Source organism: Salmo salar, chromosome 15 (assembly GCF_965601325.2).
Source record: "Salmo salar chromosome 15, fSalSal1, whole genome shotgun sequence".
Classification (NCBI taxonomy): domain Eukaryota; kingdom Metazoa; phylum Chordata; class Actinopteri; order Salmoniformes; family Salmonidae; genus Salmo; species Salmo salar.
In genome coordinates this window covers 21,741,784-21,767,274 of record NC_138305.1, presented here as the reverse complement: position 1 = coordinate 21,767,274, position 25,491 = coordinate 21,741,784, and the positions used below count along the sequence as shown (strand labels likewise).

General features: G+C 47.5%; 1 protein-coding gene across 1 annotated transcript; it reads right to left on the bottom strand.

The window, feature by feature from the left end:
• Window positions 1-3,170: 3,170 nt before the first annotated feature.
• On the bottom strand, window positions 3,171-23,681 carry fam167ab (family with sequence similarity 167 member Ab). The gene is made up of 4 exons (XM_014143626.3): window positions 23,487-23,681; window positions 15,313-15,882; window positions 14,240-14,680; window positions 3,171-3,776 (listed from the first exon to the last, which is right to left on the bottom strand). Exons 2-4 carry the CDS (start codon window positions 15,397-15,399, stop codon window positions 3,513-3,515), a joined length of 792 nt encoding a protein of 263 aa, XP_013999101.2. The 5' UTR covers window positions 15,400-15,882; window positions 23,487-23,681; the 3' UTR covers window positions 3,171-3,512.
• Between the last annotated feature and the right edge of the window lie 1,810 nt (window positions 23,682-25,491).

Genomic DNA, 25,491 nt, shown 5'->3' with positions numbered 1-25,491 from the left:
CCTCCCACTGACAAAAAACTAACTATATGCTCCTCCCACTGACATAGAAAACAAACTATAGGCTCCTCCCACTGACATAGAAAACAAACTATAGGCTCCTCCCACTGACAAAAAACAAACTATATGCTCCTCCCACTGACATAGAAAACAAACTATATGCTCCTCCCACTGACATAGAAAACAATTTATATGCTCCTCCCACTGACATAGAAAACAATATATAGGCTCCTCCCACTGACAAAGAAAACGATCTATATGCTCCTTCCACTGACAAAGAAAACAATTTATATGCTCCTCCCACTGACATAGAAAACAATATATAGGCTCCTCCCACTGACAAAGAAAACGAACTATATGCTCCTTCCACTGACAAAGAAAACAAACTATAGGCTCCTCCCAATGACATAGAAAACAAACTATATGCTCCTCCCACTGACATAGAAAACAAACTATAGGCTCCTCCCACTGACATAGAAAACAATTTATATGCTCCTCCCACTGACATAGAAAACAATATATAGGCTCCTCCCACTGACAAATAAAACGAACTATATGCTCCTTCCACTGACAAAGAAAACAAACTATAGGCTCCTCCCACTGACATAGAAAACAAACTATATGCTCCTCCCACTGACATAGAAAACAATCTATATGCTCCTCCCACTGACATAGAAAACAATATATAGGCTCCTCCCACTGACATAGATAACACACTATATGCTCCTCCCACTGACAAAGAAAACAATCCTGGTTTGTAGATTTCCAGTATCAGAAGAAAATAAACAGGAAATTGGAGAAACCTCCATTCAGGATTTCCCAAAATGTTAGGAAAGTTTCCGGAATATTGCAATCCTAATCTGGTACTACTAGCAGAGATGTGGCTAGCAGAGCTCTCTCTCTCTCTCTCTCTCTCTCTCTCTCTCTCTCTCCTCTCTCTCTCTCTCTCTCTCTCTACTGCTAACAGAGCTCTCTCTCTCTCTCTACTGCTAGCAGAGCTCTCTCTCTCTCTCTACTGCTAGCAGAGCTCTCTCTCTCTACTGCTAGCAGAGCTCTCTCTCTACTGCTAACAGAGCTCTCTCTACTGCTAGCAGAGCTCTCTCTCTCTCTCTCTACTGCTAGCAGAGCTCTCTCTCTCTCTCTCTACTGCTAGCAGAGCTCTCTCTCTACTGCTAACAGAGCTCTCTCTACTGCTAACAGAGCTCTCTCTCTCTCTACTGCTAGCAGAGCTCTCTCTCTCTCTACTGCTAGCAGAGCTCTCTCTCTCTCTCTCTACTGCTAGCAAAGCTCTCTCTACTGCTAACAGAGCTCTCTCTCTCCTCTCTCTCTCTCTACTGCTAGCAGAGCTCTCTCTCTCTCTCTCTCTACTGCTAGCAGAGCTCTCTCTCTACTGCTAACAGAGCTCTCTCTCTCTACTGCTAGCAGAGCTCTCTCTCTCTCTACTGCTAGCAGAGCTCTCTCTCTACTGCTAACAGAGCTCTCTCTCTACTGCTAACAGAGCTCTCTCTCTCTCTACTGCTAGCAGAGCTCTCTCTCTCTCTACTGCTAGCAGAGCTCTCTCTCGCTCTCTCTACTGCTAGCAAAGCTCTCTCTCTCTACTGCTAGCAGAGCTCTCTCTCTCTACTGCTAACAGAGCTCTCTCTCTCTCTCTCTACTGCTAGCAGAGCTATCTCTCTCTCTACTGCTAACAGAGCTCTCTCTCTCTCTACTGCTAGCAGAGCTCTCTCTCTACTGCTAGCAGAGCTCTCTCTCTACTGCTAACAGAGCTCTCTCTACTGCTAGCAGAGCTCTCTCTCTCTCTCTACTGCTAGCAGAGCTCTCTCTCTACTGCTAACAGAGCTCTCTCTCTCTACTGCAAGCAGAGCTCTCTCTCTCTCTACTGCTAGCAGAGCTCTCTCTCTCTCTCTACTGCTAGCAAAGCTCTCTCTCTACTGCTAGCAGAGCTCTCTCTCTCTCTACTGCTAGCAGAGCTCTCTCTCTACTGCTAACAGAGCTCTCTCTCTCTACTGCTAACAGAGCTCTCTCTCTCTCTACTGCTAGCAGAGCTCTCTCTCTCTCTACTGCTAGCAGAGCTCTCTCTCTCTCTACTGCTAGCAGAGCTCTCTCTCGCTCTCTCTACTGCTAGCAGAGCTCTCTCTCTCTACTGCTAGCAGAGCTCTCTCTCTACTGCTAACAGAGCTCTCTCTCTCTCTACTGCTAGCAGAGCTCTCTCTCTCTCTACTGCTAACAGAGCTCTCTCTCTCTCTACTGCTAGCAGAGCTCTCTCTCTCTCTACTGCTAGCAGAGCTCTCTCTCTACTGCTAACAGAGCTCTCTCTCTCTCTACTGCTAGCAGAGCTCTCTCTCTCTCTCTCTCTCTACTGCTAACAGAGCTCTCTCTCTCTCTCTCTACTGCTAACAGAGCTCTCTCTCTCTCTAATGCTAGCAGAGCTCTCTCTCTCTCTACTGCTAACAGAGCTCTCTCTCTCTCTCTACTGCTAGCAGAGCTCTCTCTCTCTCTCTCTCTCTACTGCTAGCAGAGCTCTCTCTCTCTACTGCTAGCAAAGCTCTCTCTCTCTACTGCTAACAGAGCTCTCTTTCTCTCTCTCTCTACTGCTAGCAGAGCTCTCTCTCTCTCTCTCTCTACTGCTAGCAGAGCTCTCTCTCTCTACTGCTAGCAGAGCTCTCTCTCTACTGCTAACAGAGCTCTCTCTCTCTCTACTGCTTACAGAGCTCTCTCTCTCTCCTGCTAACAGAGCTCTCTCTCTCTACTGCAAACAGAGCTCTCTCTCTCTCTCCTGCTAACAGAGCTCTCTCTCTCTACTGCTAACATAGCTCTCTCTCTCTCTCTCTCTCTACTGCTAGCAGAGCTATCTCTCTCTCTACTGCTAACAGAGCTCTCTCTCTCTCTACTGCTAGCAGAGCTCTCTCTCTCTCTACTGCTAGCAGAGCTCTCTCTCTCTCTACTGCTAGCAGAGCTCTCTCTCTCTCTACTGCTAACAGAGCTCTCTCTCTCTCTCTACTGCTAACAGAGCTCTCTCTCTCTCTACTGCTAGCAGAGCTCTCTCTCTCTCTACTGCTAGCAGAGCTCTCTCTCTACTGCTAACAGAGCTCTCTCTCTCTCTCTCTCTACTGCTAGCAGAGCTCTCTCGCTCTCTCTCTCTCTACTGCTAGCAGAGCTCTCTCTCTCTCTCTCTCTCTCTACTGCTAGCAGAGCTCTCTCTCTCTACTGCTAGCAAAGCTCTCTCTCTCTACTGCTAACAGAGCTCTCTTTCTCTCTCTCTCTACTGCTAGCAGAGCTCTCTCTCTCTCTCTCTCTCTCTCTACTGCTAGCAGAGCTCTCTCTCTCTACTGCTAGCAGAGCTCTCTCTCTACTGCTAACAGAGCTCTCTCTCTCTCTCTACTGCTAACAGAGCTCTCTCTCTCTCCTGCTAACAGAGCTCTCTCTCTCTCTCCTGCTAACAGAGCTCTCTCTCTCTCTACTGCTAACAGAGCTCTCTCTCTCTCCTGCTAACAGAGCTCTCTCTCTCTCTACTGCTAGCAGAGGGAAAAGCGGCGAGAGTTAATGTTCATCTTGGTGACCCCTATGAGTCTCAGCGGGGTTGAGAGTCCGAACCCGGGGGTGACGGGGGAGTCAAAGAGCAGGTCACTCAACTCATCTCTCTCCTCCAGCCCGTAGGTGGCATCGTTGAGCATGCGGCGGTGCTGGTGACACGTCTGCTCGATCTTCAGTTTGTTGATGTCGCTATGGAGACGCATCAGCTGATGGGCCAACTGCTGGTCCTGGAGAGGCATTTCCTTCTGGAGGGGGGGGGGGGGGGGGGGGGGGGGGGGGGACGGGTGGGGGGGTAGAGATTTAGGCCTAGATTCAAACCGGCGTGGAAGATCTGCGTTGTAACGCCAATGACATTTAACGTTAATATCCGATTGAGCCGACAGATGCAAAGTTTACCGTGAATACGGTCTCTGTGAACGTAGAAACGTTGCCTTTAAAAGGAGTGATCGGATAATTTAGTTTGTTTCTATTGTTGACAGTAAATGTTAATGACAGTGTGTCGGTAATAAAGTCACCGCAACAGCCCTAGGTGTAGTCTGGCCTTAACAACAGAGGGTGTAGTCTGGCCTCAACAACAGAGGGTGTAGTCTGGCCTCAACAACAGAGGGTGTAGTCTGGCCTTAACAACAGAGGGTGTAGTCTGGCCTTAACAACAGAGGGTGTAGTCTGGCCTTAACAACAGAGGGTGTAGTCTGGCCTCAACAACAGAGGGTGTAGTCTGGCCTCAACAACAGAGGGTGCAGTCTGGCCTCAACAACAGAGGGTGCAGTCTGGCCTCAACAACAGGGGGTGTAGTCTGGCCTTAACAACAGGGTGTGTAGTCTGGCCTTAACAACAGAGGGTGTAGTCTGGCCTTAACAACAGAGGGTGTAGTCTGGCCTTAACAACAGAGGGTGTAGTCTGGCCTCAACAACAGAGGGTGTAGTCTGGCCTTAACAACAGAGGGTGTAGTCTGGCCTAAACAACAGAGGGTGTAGTCTGGCCTCAACAACAGAGGGTGTAGTCTGGCCTCAACAACAGAGGGTGTAGTCTGGCCTCAACAACAGAGGGTGTAGTCTGGCCTCAACAACAGAGGGTGTAGTCTGGCCTCAACAACAGAGGGTGTAGTCTGGCCTCAACAACAGAGGGTGTAGCCTGGCCTCAACAACAGAGGGTGTAGCCTGGCCTCAACAACAGAGGGTGTAGCCTGGCCTCAACAACAGAGGGTGTAGTCTGGCCTCAACAACAGAGGGTGTAGTCTAGCCTCAACAACAGAGGGTGTAGCCTGGCCTCAACAACAGAGGGTGTAGTCTGGCCTCAACAACAGCGGGTGTAGTCTGGCCTCAACAACAGCGGGTGTGGCCTCAACAACAGAGGGTGTAGTCTGGCCTCAACAACAGAGGGTGTAGCCTCAACAACAGAGGGTGTAGCCTCAACAACAGAGGGTGTAGCCTCAACAACAGAGGGTGTAGTCTGGCCTCAACAACAGAGGGTGTGGTAGACGATGCTGCGGAACGTTGATGCGTCAACAAACTCTAATTCCGGGAAAATTTGCCTAAATTCCCATAGTTTCCAGAAGTCCTGGTTGGAGGATTCTGGATTTCATGCTGCTTATTACCTCCTGATATTGATATCTACAATCAGGATTTCTGGAAAACCTTGGAATTTTGGGAAAGTGTGACTGGATTTTCGAACTCTCATTGGCAGGAAGCCCCTCTACCTAGCATTGACAGGAAGCCCCTCTCCCTAGCATTGACAGGAAGCCCCTCTCCCTAGCATTGACAGGAAGCCCCTCTCCCTAGCATTGACTGGAAGCCCCTCTCCCTAGCATTGGCAGGAAGCCACTCTCCCTAGCATTGGCAGGAAGCCCCTCTCCCTAGCATTGGCAGGAAGCCCCTCTCCCTAGCATTGGTAGGAACCCCTCTCCCTAGCATTGACAGGAAGCCCCACTCCTTAGCATTGACAGGAAGCCCCTCTCCCTTGCATTGACAGGAAGCCCCTCTCCCTAGCATTGACAGGAAGCCCCTCTCCTTAGCATTGACAGGAAGCCCCTCTCCCTAGCATTGACAGGAAGCCCCTCTCCCTAGCATTGACTGGAAGCCCCTCTCCCTAGCATTGACTGGAAGCCCCTCTCCCTAGCATTGACAGGAAGCCCCTCTCCTAAGCATTGACAGGAAGCCCCTCTCCCAACATTGACAGAAAGCCCCTCTCCCTAGCATTGACAGGAAGCCCCTCTCCTTAGCATTGACAGGAAGCCCCACTCCTTAGCATTGACAGGAAGCCCCTCTCCCTTGCATTGACAGGAAGCCCCTCTCCCTTGCATTGACAGGAAGCCGCTCTCCCTAGCATTGACAGAAAGCCCCTTTCCCTAGCATTGACACGAAGCCCCTCTCACTAGCATTGGCAGGAAGCCCCTCTCCCTAGCATTGACAGGAAGCCCCTCTCCCTAGCATTGACAGGAAGCCCCTCTCCCTAGCATTGACAGAAAGCCCCTCTCCCTAGCATTGACAGGAAGCCCCTCTCCCTAGCATTGACAGGAAGCCCCACTCCTTAGCATTGACAGGAAGCCCCTCTCCCTAGCATTGACAGGATGCCCCTCTCCCTAGCATTGACAGGAAGCCCCTCTCCCTAGCATTGACAGAAAGCCCCTCTCCCTAGCATTGACTGGAAGCCCCTCTCCCTAGCTTTGACAGGAAGCCCCTCTCCCTAGCATTGACAGAAAGCCCCTCTCCCTAGAATTGACAGGAAGCCCCTCTCCCTAGCATTGACAGAAAGCCCCTCTCCCTAGCATTGACAGGAAGCCCCACTCCTTAGCATTGACAGGAAGCCCCTCTCCCTAGCATTGACAGGAAGCCCCTCTCCCAACATTGACAGAAAGTCCCTCTCCCTAGCATTGACAGGAAGCCACTCTCCTTAGCATTGACAGGAAGCCCCACTCCTTAGCATTGACAGGAAGCCCCTCTCCCTTGCAATGACAGGAAGCCCCTCTCCCTAGCATTGGCAGGAAGCCCCTCTCCCTACCATTGGCAGGAAGCCCCTCTCCCTAGCATTGACAGGAAGCCCCGATCCCTAGCATTGACAGGAAGCCCCTCTCCCTATCATTGACAGGAAGCCCCTCTCCCTAGCATTGACAGAAAGCCCCTCTCCCTAGCATTGACAGAAAGCCCCTCTCCCTAGCATTGACAGGAAGCCCCTCTCCTTAGCATTGACAGGAAGCCCCACTCCTTAGCATTGACAGGAAGCCCCTCTCCCTAGCATTGACGGAAGCCCCTCTCCCTAGCATTGACAGGAAGCGCCTCTCCCTAGCATTGACAGAAAGCCCCTCTCCCTAGCATTGACAGAAAGCCCCTCTCCCTAGCATTGACAGAAAGCCCCTCTCCCTAGCATTGACAGAAAGCCCCTCTCCCTAGCATTGACAGGAAGCCCCTCTCCTTAGCATTGACAGGAAGCCCCACTCCTTAGCATTGACAGGAAGCCCCTCTCCCTAGCATTGACAGGAAGCCCCTCTCCCTAGCATTGACAGGAAGCCCCTCTCCCTAGCATTGACAGAAAGCCCCTCTCCCTAGCATTGACAGGAAGCCCCTCTCCTTAGCATTGACAGGAAGCCCCACTCCTTAGCATTGACAGGAAGCCCCTCTCCCTAGCATTGACAGAAAGCCCCTCTCCCTAGCATTGACAGGAAGCCCCACTCCTTAGCATTGACAGGAAGCCCCTCTACCTAGTATTGACAGGAGGACCCTCTCCCTAGAATTGACTGGAAGCCCCTCTCCCTAGCATTGACAGGAAGCCCCTCTCCCTAGCATTGACAGAAAGCCCCTCTCCCTAGCATTGACAGGAAGCCACTCTCCCTAGCATTGACAGGAAGCCCCTCTCCCTAGCATTGACAGGAAGCCCCTCTCCCTAGCATTGACAGGAAGCCCCTCTCCCTAGCATTGACAGAAAGCCCCTCTCCCTAGCATTGACAGGAAGCCCCTCTCCCTAGCATTGACAGGAAGCCCCACTCCTTAGCATTGACAGGAAGCCCCTCTCCCTAGCATTGACAGGAAGCCCCTCTCCCTAGCATTGACTGAAAGCCCCTCTCCCTAGCATTGACTGGAAGCCCCTCTCCCTAGCTTTGACAGGAAGCCCCTCTCCCTAGCATTGACAGAAAGCCCCTCTCCCTAGCATTGACAGGAAGCCCCTCTCCCTAGCATTGACAGAAAGCCCCTCTCCCTAGCATTGACAGGAAGCCCCACTCCTTAGCATTGACAGGAAGCCCCTCTCCTTAGCATTGACAGGAAGCCCCACTCCTTAGCATTGACAGGAAGCCCCTCTCCCTAGCATTGACAGAAAGCCCCTCTCCCTAGCATTGACAGGAAGCCCCACTCCTTAGCATTGACAGGAAGCCCCTCTACCTAGTATTGACAGGAGGACCCTCTCCCTAGAATTGACTGGAAGCCCCTCTCCCTAGCATTGACAGGAAGCCCCTCTCCCTAGCATTGACAGAAAGCCCCTCTCCCTAGCATTGACAGGAAGCCACTCTCCCTAGCATTGACAGGAAGCCCCTCTCCCTAGCATTGACAGGAAGCCCCTCTCCCTAGCATTGACAGGAAGCCCCTCTCCCTAGCATTGACAGAAAGCCCCTCTCCCTAGCATTGACAGGAAGCCCCTCTGCCTAGCATTGACAGGAAGCCCCACTCCTTAGCATTGACAGGAAGCCCCTCTCCCTAGCATTGACAGGAAGCCCCTCTCCCTAGCATTGACTGAAAGCCCCTCTCCCTAGCATTGACTGGAAGCCCCTCTCCCTAGCTTTGACAGGAAGCCCCTCTCCCTAGCATTGACAGAAAGCCCCTCTCCCTGGCATTGACAGGAAGCCCCTCTCCCTAGCATTGACAGAAAGCCCCTCTCCCTAGCATTGACAGGAAGCCCCACTCCTTAGCATTGACAGGAAGCCCCTCTCCCTAGCATTGACAGGAAGCCCCTCTCCCAACATTGACAGAAAGTCCCTCTCCCTAGCATTGACAGGAAGCCACTCTCCTTAGCATTGACAGGAAGCCCCACTCCTTAGCATTGACAGGAAGCCCCTCTCCCTTGCAATGACAGGAAGCCCCTCTCCCTAGCATTGGCAGGAAGCCCCTCTCCCTACCATTGGCAGGAAGCCCCTCTCCCTAGCATTGACAGGAAGCCCCGATCCCTAGCATTGACAGGAAGCCCCTCTCCCTATCATTGACAGGAAGCCCCTCTCCCTAGCATTGACAGAAAGCCCCTCTCCCTAGCATTGACAGAAAGCCCCTCTCCCTAGCATTGACAGGAAGCCCCTCTCCTTAGCATTGACAGGAAGCCCCACTCCTTAGCATTGACAGGAAGCCCCTCTCCCTAGCATTGACGGAAGCCCCTCTCCCTAGCATTGACAGGAAGCGCCTCTCCCTAGCATTGACAGAAAGCCCCTCTCCCTAGCATTGACAGAAAGCCCCTCTCCCTAGCATTGACAGAAAGCCCCTCTCCCTAGCATTGACAGAAAGCCCCTCTCCCTAGCATTGACAGGAAGCCCCACTCCTTAGCATTGACAGGAAGCCCCACTCCTTAGCATTGACAGGAAGCCCCTCTCCCTAGCATTGACAGGAAGCCCCTCTCCCTAGCATTGACAGGAAGCCCCTCTCCCTAGCATTGACAGAAAGCCCCTCTCCCTAGCATTGACAGGAAGCCCCTCTCCTTAGCATTGACAGGAAGCCCCACTCCTTAGCATTGACAGGAAGCCCCTCTCCCTAGCATTGACAGAAAGCCCCTCTCCCTAGCATTGACAGGAAGCCCCACTCCTTAGCATTGACAGGAAGCCCCTCTACCTAGTATTGACAGGAGGACCCTCTCCCTAGAATTGACTGGAAGCCCCTCTCCCTAGCATTGACAGGAAGCCCCTCTCCCTAGCATTGACAGAAAGCCCCTCTCCCTAGCATTGACAGGAAGCCACTCTCCCTAGCATTGACAGGAAGCCCCTCTCCCTAGCATTGGCAGGAAACACCTCTCCCTAGCATTGACAGGACGCCCCTCTCCCTAGCATTGACAGGAAGCCCCTCTACCTAGCATTGAGAGGAGGGCCCACTCCCTAGAATTGACTGGAAGGCCCTCTCCCTAGCATTGACAGGAAGCCCCTCTCCCTAGCATTGACAGAAAGCCCCTCTCCCTAGCATTGACAGGAAGCCCCTCTCCCTAGCATTGACAGGAAGCCCCTCTCCCTAGCATTGACAGAAAGCCCCTCTCCCTAGCAATTGACAGGAAGCCCCTCTCCTTAGCATTGACAGAAAGCCCCTCTCCCTAGCATTGACAGGAATCCCCACTCCTTAGCATTGACAGGAAGCCCCTCTCCCTAGCATTGACAGGAAGCCCCTCTCCCAACATTGACAGAAAGTCCCTCTCCCTAGCATTGACAGGAAGCCACTCTCCTTAGCATTGACAGGAAGCCCCTCTCCCTTGCAATGACAGGAAGCCCCTCTCCCTAGCATTGGCAGGAAGCCCCTCTCCCTAGCATTGGCAGGAAGCCCCTCTCCCTAGCATTGACAGGAAGCCCCTATCCCTAGCATTGACAGGAAGCCCCTCTCCCTATCATTGACAGGAAGCCCTCTCCCTAGCATTGACAGAAAGCCCCTCTCCTTAGCATTGACAGAAAGCCCCTCTGCCTATCATTGACAGGAAGCCCCTCTCCCTAGCATTGACAGGAAGCCCCTCTCCCTAGAATTGACTGGAAGGCCCTCTCCCTAGCATTGACAGGAAGCCCCTCTCCCTAGCATTGACAGAAAGCCCCTCTCCCTAGCATTGACAGGAAGCCACTCTCCTTAGCATTGACAGGAAGCCCGTCTCCCTAGCATTGGCAGGAAACCCCTCTCCCTAGCATTGACAGGACGCCCCTCTCCCTAGCATTGACAGGAAGCCCCTCTCCCTATCATTGACAGGAAGCCCCTCTCCCTAGCATTGACAGGAAGCCCCTCTCCTTAGCATTGACAGGAAGCCCCTCTACCTAGCATTGAAAGGAAGCCCCTCTCCCTAGAATTGACTGGAAGCCCCTCTCCCTAGCATTGACAGGAAGCCCCTCTCCTTAGCATTGACAGAAAGCCACTCTCCCTAGCATTGACAGGAAGCCCCTCTCCTTAGCATTGACAGGAAGCCCCTCTCCCTAGCATTGGCAGGAAGCCCCTCTCGCTAGCATTGACAGGAAGCCCCTCTCCCTAGTATTGGCAGGAAGCCCCTCTCCCTAGCATTGACAGGAAGCCGCTCTCCCTAGCATTGACAGGAAGCTCCTCTCCCTAGCATTGACAGGAAGCCCCTCTCCCTTGCATTGACAGGAAGCCCCTCTCCCTAGCATTGACAGGAAGCCCCTCTCTCTAGCATTGACAGAAAGCCCCTCTCCCTAGCATTGACAGGAAGCCACTCTCCTTAGCATTGACAGAAAGCCCCTCTCCCTAGCATTGACAGGAAGCCCCACTCCTTAGCATTGACAGGAAGCCCCTCTCCCTAGCATTGACAGAAAGCCCCTCTCCTTAGCATTGACAGAAAGCCCCTCTGCCTATCATTGACAGGAAGCCCCTCTCCCTAGCATTGACAGAACGCCCCTCTCCCTAGCATTGACAGAAAGCCCCTCTCCCTAGCATTGACAGGAAGCCCCTCTCCTTAGCATTGACAGGATGCCCCTCTCCCTAGCATTGACAGGAAGCCCCTCTCCCTAGCATTGACAGGAAGCCCCTCTCCCTAGCATTGACAGAAAGCCCCTCTCCCTAGCATTGACAGGAAGCTCCACTCCTTAGCATTGACAGGAAGCCCCACTCCTTAGCATTGACAGGAAGCCCCTCTCCCTAGCATTGACAGGAAGCCCCTCTCCCTTGCATTGACAGGAAGCCCCTCTCCCTAGCATTGACAGGAAGCCCCCCTCCCTAGCATTGACAGGAAGCCCCTCTCCCTATCATTGACAGGAAGCCCCTCTCCCTAGCATTGACAGAAAGCCCCTCTCCCTAGCATTGACAGGAAGCCCCTCTCCTTAGCATTGACAGGAAGCCCCTCTCCTTAGCATTGACAGGAAGCCCCACTCCTTAGCATTGACAGGAAGCCCCTCTCCCTAGCATTGACAGGAAGCCGCTCTCCCTAGCATTGACAGGAAGCCCCTCTCCTTAGCATTGACAGGAAGCCGCACTCCTTAGCATTGACAGGAAGCCCATCTCCCTAGCATTGACAGGAAGCCCCTCTCCTTAGCATTGACAGGAAGCCCCTCTCCCTAGCATTGGCAGGAAGCCCCTCTCCCTAGCATTGGCAGAAAGCCTCTCTCCCTAGCATTGACAGGATGCCGCTCTCCCTAGCATTGACAGGAAGCCCCTCTCCCTTGCATTGACAGGAAGCCCCTCTCTCTAGCATTGGCAGGAAGCCCCTCTCCCTAGCATTGACAGGAAGCCGCTCTCCCTAGCATTGACAGGAAGCCCCTATCCCTAGCATTGACAGGAAGCCCCTCTCCCTAGCATTGACAGGAAGCCCCTCTCCCTAGCATTGACAGGAAGCCCCTCTCCCTAGCATTGACAGGAAGCCCCTCTCCCTAGCATTGCCAGAAAGCCCCTCTCCCTAGCATTGACAGGAAGCCCCTCTCCTTAGCATTGACAGGAAGCCCCACTCCTTAGCATTGACAGGAAGCCCCTCTCCCTAGCATTGGCAGGAAGCCCCTCTCCCTAGCATTGACAGGAAGCCCCCCCTCCCTAGCATTGACAGGAAGCCCCTCTCCCTATCATTGACAGGAAGCCCCTCTCCCTAGCATTGACAGGAAGCCCCTCTCCTTAGCATTGACAGGAAGCCCCTCTCCTTAGCATTGACAGGAAGCCCCACTCCTTAGCATTGACAGGAAGCCCCTCTCCCTAGCATTGACAGGAAGCCCCTCTCCCTAGCATTGACAGGAAGCCCCTCTCCCTAGCATTGACAGGAAGCCCCTCTCCTTAGCTTTGACAGGAAGCCCCACTCCTTAGCATTGACAGGAAGCCCATCTCCCTAGCATTGACAGGAAGCCCCTCTCCTTAGCATTGACAGGAAGCCCCTCTCCCTAGCATTGGCAGGAAGCCCCTCTCCCTAGCATTGGCAGAAAGCCTCTCTCCCTAGCATTGACAGGAAGCACCTCTCTCTTGCATTGACAGGAAGCCCTTCTCCCTAGCATTGGCAGGAAGCTCCTCTCCCTAGCATTGACAGGAAGCCCCTCTCCCTAGCATTGACAGGAAGCCGCTCTCCCTAGCATTGACAGGAAGCCCCTCTCCCTTGCATTGACAGGAAGCCCCTCTCCCTAGCATTGCCAGAAAGCCCCTCTCCCTAGCATTGACAGGAAGCCCCTCTCCTTAGCATTGACAGGAAGCCCCACTCCTTAGCATTGACAGGAAGCCCCTCTCCCTAGCATTGGCAGGAAGCCCCTCTCCCTAGCATTGACAGGAAGCCCCCCTCCCTAGCATTGACAGGAAGCCCCTCTCCCTATCATTGACAGGAAGCCCCTCTCCCTAGCATTGACAGGAAGCCCCTCTCCTTAGCATTGACAGGAAGCCCCTCTCCTTAGCATTGACAGGAAGCCCCACTCCTTAGCATTGACAGGAAGCCCCTCTCCCTAGCATTGACAGGAAGCCCCTCTCCCTAGCATTGACAGGAAGCCCCTCTCCCTAGCATTGACAGGAAGCCCCTCTCCTTAGCATTGACAGGAAGCCCCACTCCTTAGCATTGACAGGAAGCCCATCTCCCTAGCATTGACAGGAAGCCCCTCTCCTTAGCATTGACAGGAAGCCCCTCTCCCTAGCATTGTTAGGAAGCCCCTCTCCCTAGCATTGGCAGAAAGCCTCTCTCCCTAGCATTGGCAGAAAGCCTCTCTCCCTAGCATTGACAGGAAGCACCTCTCTCTTGCATTGACAGGAAGCCCTTCTCCCTAGCATTGGCAGGAAGCCCCTCTCCCTAGCATTGGCAGGAAGCCCCTCTCCCTAGCATTGACAGGAAGCCCCTCTCCCTAGCATTGACAGGAAGCCGCTCTCCCTAGCATTGACAGGAAGCCCCTCTCCCTTGCATTGACAGGAAGCCCCTCTCCCTAGCATTGGCAGGAAGCCCCTCTCCCTAGCATTGACAGGAAGCCGCTCTCCCTCGCATTGACAGGAAGCCCCTATCCCTCGCATTGACAGGAAGCCCCTCTCCCTATCATTGACAGGAAGCTCCTCTCCCTAGCATTGACAGGAAGCCCCTCTCCCTAGCATTGACAGGAAGCCCCTCTCCCTAGCATTGCCAGAAAGCCCCTCTCCCTAGCATTGACAGGAAGCCCCTCTCCTTAGCATTGACAGGAAGCCCCACTCTTTAGCATTGACAGGAAGCCCCTCTCCCTTGCATTGACAGGAAACCCCTCTCCCTAGCATTGACAGGAAGCCCCTCTCCTTAGCATTGACAGGAAGCCCCTCTCCTTAGCATTGACAGGAAGCCCCTCTCCCTAGCATTGACTGGAAGCCCCTCTCCCTAGCATTGACAGGAAGCCCCTCTCCCTAGCATTGACAGGAAGCCCCCCTCCTTAGCATTGACAGGAAGCCCCTCTCCTTAGCATTGACAGGAAGCCCCTCTCCTTAGCATTGACAGGAAGCCCCTCTCCTTAGCATTGATAGGAAGCCCCTCTCCCTAGCATTGACAGGAAGCCCCTCTCATTTGAATTCAGTTGTATTGGAGGTACAGCACTAAACCAGGAAACAGTCACCAATACTTCTGTTGCTCTCACCAGTTCTTTCCTGAGCCACCCCACAGCCTCATCGATGTTCTTAAATCTCCTCAGCAGTCCAGAGGGCAGGCTGTGCTTCCAGATCAAACCCGAGGTCAGGAAGCTCTCTCTGGTCTCCCCCGGCTGTCGTCTGGGCTTCTCCTGCTCCTCTTGTCGCTCTGCATGGAACTCCTGTTGTATCTGTGGTTCAGCCAGACATTTGGTGCTCTGACTGTCTGACCTGCCCTCACTCTGGGACACTAGCCCTTGCTCTTCTGGCCCCACTAAGTCCCTGGTGCTCTGCTGTGGTATGATCAGGTCTTTGGTGCTACGGGCCTCTAAAAGGGTCTTCCACTCGAGGTAGGACAGCCTCCGTGTTTCCAGCCTCAGCTTCTGCGCCAGGGCTTTGAGGGTCATCAGATGGTCTTCTGAAGCCGAACCCACCTTCTCCTCCTCCTCCACCTGGTCAATCAATCAAACAAATGTGTTTTTATTAATTTATTAAAGCCTGTTTTAATTCAGAAAATTGTGCTTTACAGTAACCCGGCCTAGACCCCAAAGAAGAAGCACAGTGGAAAAACTATCTTCGCGAGCCACACTGTCGCGAGCTGACATAAATATATGCTACATGTACTGTATGAAGCTCGCAAGATCAGTGTGGCTTGCGAGGCTATTGGGGAAAAATTCCCTAGAAGGTCAGTGTGGCTCGCGAGGCTATTGGGGAAAAACTCCCTAGAAGGTCAGTGTGGCTCGCGAGCCTATTGGGGAAAAACTCCCTAGAAGGTCAGTGTGGCTCGCGAGCCTATTGGGAAAAACTCCCTAGAAAATCAGTGTGGCTCGTGAGGCTATTGGGGAAAAACTCCCTAGAAGGTCGGTGTGGCTCGCGAGCCTATTGGGAAAAACTCCCTAGAAGGTCAGTGTGGCTCGTGAGGCTATTGGGAAAAACTCCCTAGAAGATCAGTGTGGCTCGCGAGGCTATTGGGGAAAAACTCCCTAGAATGAAGAAACCTACAGAGAAACCAGGCTCAGATGGGAGGCCCATTCTCTTTTGGCAGTATACCGGGTATGGTCATTAGGGACAGATTGTTTCTCACCTGGTCTGTCTCTTCCACCTGGTCTGTCTCTTCCACCTGGTCCCAGGCACTATACACCTTGATCCTGGGGGTGGAGCCTGCTTCCATGACAACCCAGGAATAAGAACCACACGTGGCCACCAGAATCAAACTAGTGGTAGCAGTCAAGAGAAGTTGGTCGCAGTATGATGTACTCTTCACCGGGGGCCTCCGTCGCTCTGACTTGTGTTTGTGAGAGGGTGGTTGTAGATCTTGTGAGAATAGATTAGAACAATTCTTTGTTCTACCTGTGTTCTAGATTGTTGTAGCTCTACGCTGTAAAATGGTGGTTATGGCCCTTTGTGTTGTGGTTTAATTAAATGTAATAGATAATCCTCTGTGGGTGTGAGAAGGAAGTTGTAGATCTTGCATCATCATTCTGACTGGCTCTGATGGTTTCTTTATGAGGACAGCACAAAGACAAGAGGTAATCCAGATTAGGATTTAAGGCACTTTGAAAAGTCTCCTTCATTGAGAGCTCCCTCTTCAAAGCTTCCTCTGTGTATCCTTGGTGTTTCCAGTCTGGGATGAGGATGAGATGTCCTCTTGTGTCTACGAATCAAAGACACGAACAAAGAAAACAATGATGTCAAATATAATGGGTTTTTTTTCACACTTGCAGATTGAAGCTTCTCTGGACTGACAAAATCAGAAATGACTTGACTAAAATGATTCAGCTCAGCCTTAGTTCCCACTGTCTGTTGACATAGGAGTTTTATACAGGCTTCTGTGTCCCGAATGGCACCCTACTATTCCCTAGTCATACGTGGTGCAGTGTGAAGGTAACAGGGAACCGTTTGGAACGCAGCAGTACAGTATACAGGTAACAGGAAACCGTTTGGAATGCAGCAGTACAGTATACAGGTAACAGGAAACCGTTTGGAACGCAGCCATACAGGTAACAGGAAACCGTTTGGAACGCAGCCGTACAGTATACAGGTAACAGGAAACAGTTTGGAACGCAGCCGTACAGTATACAGGTAACAGGAAACCGTTTGGAACGCAGCCGTACAGTATACAGGTAACAGGAAACCGTTTGGAACGCAGCCGTACAGTATACAGGTAACAGGAAACCTTTTGGAACGCAGCCGTACAGTATACAGGTAACAGGAAACCGTTTGGAACGCAGCAGTACAGTATACAGGTAACAGGAAACCGTTTGGAACACAGCAGTACAGTATACAGTTAACAGGAAACCGTTTGGAACGCAGCAGTACAGTATACAGGTAACAGGAAACCGTTTGGAACGCAGCCGTACAGTACAGTACTGTCTGACATGAAATATGCCCTTGGTTTCATTTCTATCAGGTCTATCAGATCACTGACATTCCTATCACACATAATGTACATCTACATTCAAATCCATAGTAACTAAGACAGGAGTTGTCTTAAAACCTGTTGTGGATAGGGGGCAGTATTTTCACGGCCGGATAAAAAACTTACCGATTTAATCTGGTTACTACTCTTGCCCAGAAACTAGAATATGCATATAATTAGTAGATTTGGATAGAAAACACTCTAAAGTTTCTAAAACTGTTTGAATGGTGTCTGTGAGTATAACAGAACTCATATGGCAGGCAAAAACCTGAGAAGATTCCAAGCAGGAAGTGGCCTGTCTGACAATTTGTAGTCCTTCTGTTGCATCTCTATCGAAATTACAGCATCTGAGCTGTTACGTGACACTTTCTAAGGCTTCCATTGGCTCGCTAAAGCCTTCAGAAAGTGGATTGACGCGTCTCCTGTCTCTGGGCAGATAACAGCAGCACAGTTTGTCAGTGGACTGCCTGGGGACAGAGAGACTGGAGATGAGCGTTCACGAGACCTCGCCATTTTTTTCTTTCCCTCTTTGAATGAATACAACATTGTCCGGTTGGAATATTATCGCTATTTTACGAGAAAAATAGCATAAAAATTGATTTTAAACAGCGTTTGACATGCTTCTAAGTACGGTAATGGAACATTTTTTTTTTAAATGTCACGAAATGCGCTCGCGCGTTACCCTTTGGATAGTGACCTGAACGCAAGGACAAAACTGAGGTTTTTGGATATAACTATGGATTATTTGGAACCAAAACAACATTTGTTGTAGAAGTAGAAGTCCTGGGAGTGCATTCTGACGAAGAACAGCAAAGGTAATCCAATTTTTCTAATAGTTATTCTGAGTTTAGTGAGCCCCGAAGTTGGCGGGTGTCTGAATAGCTAGCCTGTGATGGCTGAGCTATGTACTCAGAATATTGCAAAATGTGCTTTCGCCGAAAATCTATTTTAAAATCTGACATAGCGATTGCATAAAGGAGTTCTGTATCTATAATTCTTAAAATAATTGTTATGTATTTTGTCAATGTTTATGATGAGTAATTTAGTAATTTCACCGGAAGTTTTCGGTGGGTATGCTAGTTCTGAACATCACATGCTAATGTAAAAAGCTGGTTTTTGATATAAATATGAACTTGATTGAACAGAACATGCATGTATTGTATAACATAATGTCCTAGGAGTGTCATCTGATGAAGATCATCAAAGGTTAGTGCTGCATTTAGCTGTGGTTTGGGTTTTTGTGACATATATGCTTGCTTTGAAAATGGCTGTGTGATTATTTTTGGCAGGGTACTCTCCTGACATAATCTAATGTTTTGCTTTCGCTGTAAAGCCTTTTTGAAATCGGACAGTGTGGTTGGATTAACGAGAGTCTTATCTTTGAAATGGTGTAAAATAGTCATATGTTTGAGATATTGAAGTTATAGCATTTTTAAGGTTTTTGTATTTCGCGCCACGCTCTACCATTGGATATTTGGCGAGGCGTTCCGCTAGTGGAACGTCTGTCCTCAACAGGTTTTAATGTATAATATAATTCATTTTTTATTGTTCTTCTTTAGTTTTTTTATCCTCATGTTGTGTAGTAAATATTTGAGTTTATATTTTTGTAGTTTTTTTCCTGTGAAGCACATTGTGCTGTATTCCATGTTTGAAAAGTTCTGTATAAATAAAGTTTGATTTGATTAGAATGCAGGGGTTCTCAAACCTCTCCTCGCGGAGACACGTGACCCCCCCCCCCCCCCCCCCCCCAGACTATTTCACTAATTTCATAGCTCTGAACTAGCTCACTTGAGTCATCTTTTCAATGGCTTCATAATGAATTCCTTCATAAAGAATTAACACGTTCAATCGATTCCTGATTCATGTTGAATCAGGTGTATATAAAGCTCTGAATCAAATCAAATCCTTTGAACAAGATGGGAGGTCCCCGAGGAGAGGTTTTGAGAAACCGCTGTTACAATACAGACTCTAGAATGACCATCAAGCCAATGAGAAACGTTGTAGAATCAGTAACAGATGGTTTTTTTTTGTGTGTAACAACCGTACCAAAAAGACCTAACATCTTCAATGGAATGCAATCAGGTTTTTAGGTCTTGCCACAGCACTGTTTCAGCAACATTGAAGGTTTTAAATGACATCCACTGTGCTCTTGACAAGAAGTTACATTGTGCTGTCTGTTTTTATTAATTTGTCGAAAGGCTTTTGACACCGTGGACCATGCTGTGTTAGAGCAAAGGTTAAAATGTTGTGGAATTACTGGTCATGCTCTAGATTGGTTTATAAATTACCTATCAAATCGTACACAATGTGTAAATGGCGGACGGTTGCAAATCGGAGTCCATAGAGGTGTGCTCAGGTGTTCCGCAAGGTTCTATTTTGGGCCCACTGTTGTTCATTTTGTATATCAACAACATTGGGGATCTTATTGAAACAGCTGATGTTCATTTTTATGCAGATGATACTGCTCTTTATTCAAGTGGTAGTAGTTTATCTTTAGCTTTTGAAAATGCCCAAAGAGCATTTAACATCATACAACAGAATCTGTATGATTTTAAAGCTGATTCTAAATTCGGGTAAAACAAAATGCATGATATTTCCAAATGCCAGGCATGTTAACAAATCATGTCATTGCTACATTGGCTGGACATAATATAGAGCAAGTTAAAGTGTACAAATATTTGGGTGTGTGGGTTGATGATAAGCTGAGCTTCACTGTGCATGTAGAGAACTGTAGCTCAAGGTTCTAGCTTGGTTCTAGCTAGAATGTAGCTCAAGGTGAAAATAGGTTTTTATTACTGGCATAAGGCTTGTTTTTCTTTTGAGGCCAGGAAGGAGCTGGTACGATGTACATTACTGCCGATTTTAGATTGTAGTGATGTTATATATATCCAGGCCTCAGCCACTACCCTGAGAGCACTTGATTCAGTGTATCATGCAGCCCTCAGGTTCATTACAAATCAAAAAAATATAACACATCATTGTGATCTCTACAGCGCTGTTGGCTGGTCGTCATTGACCTTGCGTAGGCTTAAACACTGGTATACACTGATTTATAAGGCCATATTGGGTAAAATGCTATTTTATCTCTGTTCTTTTTTAGTCAGATTGGTAAATAAATATAAATTACGGTCCCATTCTCATTTGCGTCTAGCAGTACCAAAAATTAGAACAGGTCATGGTAGAAATAGTTTTAGTTACTCAGCTCCGTGGTCCTGGAAATCTATCCTGAACATTTTAAAATGTGATGATTTAGTTTCGTTGGTGGAGTTTAAACACTTGATTGATGTATATATTAGAGAAGAGTGTAATTGTTTTTAGGCCAGATGTTTTTAGTCAAGATGTTTGTGTTTTTAAATGTAATATATTTTTGTTGTACTGTATGTGTGTTTATAGTTGTTTAATGTTGTGTTAGTGTATGTAATTGTTGTACTGTATGTGTGTTTATAGTGTTGTTTAATGTTGTGTTAGTGTATGTGTGTTTATAGTTGTGTTTAATGTTGTGTTAGTGTATGTAATTGTTGTACTGTATGTGTGTTTATAGTTGTGTTTAATGTTGTGTTAGTGTATGTAATTGTTGTACTGTATGTGTGTTTATAGTTGTGTTTAATGTTGTGTTAGTGTATGTGATTGTTGTACTGTGTGTGTTTATAGTTGGGTTTAATGTTGTGTGTGTGTGTTTATAGTTGTGTTTAATGTTGTGTTAGTGTATGTAATTTGTATTGTCTGAAACGTTGTTCCCCTGCTGCTATTGGACCAGGTCTCTCTTGGAAAAGAGATGTTATCTCAATGAGAATAAACCTGTATAAATAAAGGTTAAATAAATAAATAAAAACAAGTGTGGCTGAAATAGCCACTAATTTCCACTAATTTAAAGGCGTGTCCACATACTTATGGCCATGCAGTGTACATCAACATATTTTGATGGGGTTTTAATCTGCTATTTCCATTTGTGTTTTTAACGTAATATGAAATTGTTGTATTGTATGTGTGTTTATAGTTGTGTTTAATGTTGTGTTAGTGTATGTAAGTTGTTTTGTCTGAAACGTTGTTCCCCCTGCTGCTATTGGACCAGGTCTCTCTTGGAAAAGAGATGTTATCTCAATGAGAATAAACCTGTATAAATAAAGGTAAAATAAAAATTTTAAAAATAAAAAAACTACTGATATGGTTTTGTGGGAACTACTTCATAGCTGTTGGTTGTTGCCATGCATTACCAATAAATAATGTACAACCTAGCGTGCCTTGCAAACCAGTCAGAAACAAGTATTCAACAATGTGGTAGAAATGTCATCCTATGTCAGCACTCCTACTCTGAGACGGTTGATACATGCCCCAGACCTAATCTCTCCGACTCCAACTTTAGACCTTAATTAATACAACACATCAACCAATGATCTTACAGAGATCAGCAGTCCTGCCAAAAACACACCTCTCCTCTCTCTTGGCTTACTACACTGAACAACAAAATGTAAACGCAATATGTAACGATTTAAAAGATTTTACTGAGTTTACAGTTCATATATGGAAATCAGTCAATTGAAATAAATTCATTAGGCCCTAATACATTTGATTTCACGTGACTGAATACAGATATGCATCTGTTGGTCACGGATTTAAAAAAGGTAGTGGCGTAGATTAGAAAACCAGTCAGTATCTGGGGTGACCACCATTTTCCTCATGCAGCGTTACACATCTCCTTCACGTAGAGTTGATCAGGCTGTTGATTGTGGCCTGGGGAATGTTGTCCCACTCCTCTTCAATGGCTGTGTGAAGTTGCTGGATATTGGGGGGAACTGGAACACGCTGTCGTACACGTCGACCCAGAGCATCCCAAACATGCTCAACGGGTGACATGTCTGGTGAGTATGCAGGCCATGGAAGAACTGGGACATTTTTAGCTTCCAGGAATTGGGGCCGTGCATTATCATGCTGAAACATGAGGTGATGGCGGCAGATGAATGGCACGACAATGGGCCTCGGGATCTTGTCACAGTAACTCTGTGCATTAAAATTGCAATCGATAAAATGCAATTATGTTTGTTGTCCGTAGCTTATGCCTGCCGATACTATAACCCCACCTTCACCATAGGGCCCTCTGTTCAGTGGGTGGTGACTCAGTCCAGTCCAGTAACACGACATTTAGTGGGTGGTGACTCAGTCCAGTAACATGACATTTAGTGGGTGGTGATTTAGTCCAGTAACATGACATTTAGTGGGTGGTGACTCAGGCCAGTAACATGACAATTAGTGGGTGGTGACTCAGTCCAGTAACATGACATTTAGTGGGTGGTGACTCAGTCCAGTAACATGACATTTAGTGGGTGTGACTCAGTCCAGTAACATGACATTTAGTGGGTGGTGACTCAGTCCAGTAACATGACATTTAGTGGGTTGTGACTCAGTCCAGTAACATGACATTTAGTGGGTGGTGACTCAGTCCAGTAACATGACATTTAGTGGGTGGTGACTCAGTCCAGTAACATGACATTTAGTGGGTTGTGACTCAGTCCAGTAACATGACATTTAGTGGGTGGTGACTCAGTCCAGTAACATGACATTTAGTGGGTGGTGACTCAGTCCACTAACATGACATTTAGTGGGTGGTGACTCAGTCCAGTAACATGACATGCCAAACTGTGGTCTGACCAGTAGCCAACATGTCTGGTTATATTTCCATCAGGGACATGACGTCAATGGTTGTATTTTTTTTTAAATGACACCTAGTTGACTATTTATTAAATAGTATGTCACTTGGGGTTCACCAATGTCTACAGAGTAAACACGTCCATTTTGTAGGCTAGCTAGGCTACTGTGTATCTCCCTAAATCATCACAATAATACAGTCTGCTTGTGTGAATTAAAGGAAGATCCGAGCTTGGTGTACATCTCAAATGACACCCTTGTCCCTATTTAGTACACTACTAAGGCCAGAGCCCTAGTGCCCTATATAGGGACTAGGATGCCACTTGGGAAGCAAGCATAACCTCTTGACATTGTTACAATCTCTCTCCTCTCTTCAGTCATGGTAGGTAGGGGTGATGTGATTGCATTGTCACTCCTCAATCAAATAGAATGCATGTTTTTTTCTTCTTCTCATCTTTATTCAGATCGGACTCTTTTGTTGACAAAAACGTTTTCTTAATCAAGATATTGCTGAACTTTTCATGTTCAGTCTTGTAGTCACACAAACACACACACACACATCACTATTGATCATACAGAAGGCTATAGATATATTTTATTGATCAACAAGGAACTGTGATAAAAAATGTGCGCTAAATAAATACGAAATAACGTGTGCACTGCGCCCTACAATTTATAGGCTGTATCCCCTTTTGCAATAACATTGCAGTAAGATTGAAGCGCGTTCAGAATATGTCAACTGTATCTACAAAGCCTTTAGACGACATTAGAGCTGCCATGAGAAAAGGCCAGACAGTAGACTACGCATGCAGTTGGAGTTAATATTCCAACCACGTCCAAAAATTCTCATGGCAGTTTCTGGCATTTCTTTTTCGGGGGTGGGGGGGAAACTTTTATAAAATGTTTTAGATTAGCCCTGTGCTGCGTTACGCGGTAGTATATTATGACGTTTGAATGACTGAATGACTTCAGAGATTGAAGATGATACATTTATTGAAATGAGCAATGTGATATTCCAGTTCATTGGATAAACCAGTGATGTTACATGTTGCGCTGTATAGCCTTTTCTACGGCTAAAATACATCATGCTCAAGTCTGCTTCTCTTACGTAGGCCTGAATTATGATAGAATTTAAAGCAGTGTTGGAATCCGCTATTACCAAACAAAAATCAGACGCATGCATGGCGCACATTTACCTGGAACGTTCCCGTAACCTAATACGCAATCGGATTAAATGCAGTCCATCCCTGATTAAAGGTAATTCATTGAAGAGAGGCTTGAGTTCACCCGCTATCAGTGATATAAGTAACAGTTCTTTTAGTCCGAATTCAGTCCACTTTGTTTAAGTGAATGTAGAGGATAGTGATGGGTCGTTCACGAACGAGCGGCTCTTTTTGAATGAATCTTTTTGTTGAACGTCGGGAACCGAATCGCATCGGTGAAAGAGCCGTTCATTTGGCTCCCTGATTTGCATATTGCTACTGTTTTTTTAAACTTAAAACAACGTTTTCTGCAGATAAATTACAAAATAATTATGTAAAGAGGGTGAATCCTCACTGTATAAACAATACATAGTGGGAGAGCGCGTCAATCTGGTCCACGCTGATTTTTCAGAGCGTAAAAAATAAAAAAAATAATTGCTGGCCATCTGACATAATGGTAGTCTAACTTTTGGTCTTTATATTGAAGATTTGCCATTTTCTTTATGGTTCTAGGTCCATTTTTAAACATTTTGAACGTAGAACGGTTTGGGAGCCAAATGAGCCGGTTACTTTACATGAACCGAGCCAAATGAGCCGATTCACTAAAAATACTCGGAATGCCCATCACTAGTGAGGGGAGCAGAGGAGGGGCAAAAACAGTTGAGTCAGGAGACCGAGGTTGCCAGGAGACGCCTCGGGAATGCCAGTCAAGTCTCGGCCTGTTTGTTTCCCAAATGGCGCCATATTCCCTTTATAGTGCACTGCTTTTGACCAGGGCCCATAGGACTAGTGAACAGGGCGCCATTGAGACCGTTAACTCCGTGCCCCCCAGGCTGCGTTGAACCAACGCTGAAGCAACTGTGACAGAAGCAAAATATTTAGATTATTTTGGTTTTACTTTACTCAACAACAGAAACACTACTGTTTTTACAAAAGGGGAATATATAGAAATAGGGCGAAATAGACAAAGGCATCAGAGATTGAACACATTTTCTGTGCTTCAAAGAAAGCATTTGAAAATTGAACAACAAAAAATGTAAATTACAGAAATGTGTCCTTAATAGCTTGTTTATATTTTGAAAATGCCAAACCCGTGACCTGGATTAAGCCATCCCCTATAGAAACAGGGCGGAAGGTAGCCTAGTGGTGAGAGCGTTGGTGGATCAAATCCCCGAGCGGACAAGGTAAAAATCTGTCGTTCTGCCCCAGAACAAGGCAGTTAACCCACTGTTCTTTGGCCGTCATTATAAATAATAATTAGTTCTTAACTGACTTGCCTAGTTAAATACAAGTTAAAAAAATACAGACACTAAATAATACATTTGTTTCATCTACATTAGCCTAACCAAAAAGGGGGTAGCCTATCATCAGGGATCAATATCCTCATTAAAGTTAGGCCATTTTTGCTGTTGTCGGGATATGAGAGCAATCTAATCAGACTTCCCTCTACTTATTTATGCCACAATACACGTGTTAAAAGGAGGATCCCAGTAATGATGAGTTTATGGCATTATCATTGGATCCACCTAATCATCCGCAGCTTCCAATTGGCTCATTCATCCCCCCTCCTCTCCCCTAAAACTATTCCCCAGGTCGTTGCTGTAAATGAGAACGTGAGAGTACTATAACAACGTGTATACAATAATAATTTATATACTTTAACAACATATATACAATAATAACATATATACAATAATAACTTATATACTATAACAACTTATATACAATAATAACATATATACTATAATAACGTATGTACTATAACAACGTATATACTATAACAACGTATATACAATAATAACTTATATACTATAACAACTTATAACAACTATAACAACTTATAACAACTATAACAACTTGTATACTATAACAACTTATAACAACTATAACAACTTAGTATATAAGTTATTATTGTATATATCACAACGTATATACTATAACAACATATATACTATAACAACTTATATACTATAACAACTTATACACTATAATAACATAT

What these genes read in the sequence shown, in the direction of transcription:
- fam167ab (XM_014143626.3), bottom strand. Translation starts at nt 15,399, where the DNA reads ATGGAAGCAGGCTCCACCCCCAGGATCAAGGTGTATAGTGCCTGGGAC. An exon ending in AGGTGGAAGAGACAGACCAG is followed by an intron (nt 14,681 to 15,312) that starts GTGAGAAACAAT and finishes TTGATTGACCAG; the next exon opens with GTGGAGGAGGAGGAGAAGGT. An exon ending in GGTGGCTCAGGAAAGAACTG is followed by an intron (nt 3,777 to 14,239) that starts GTGAGAGCAACA and finishes CCCCCCCTCCAG; the next exon opens with AAGGAAATGCCTCTCCAGGA.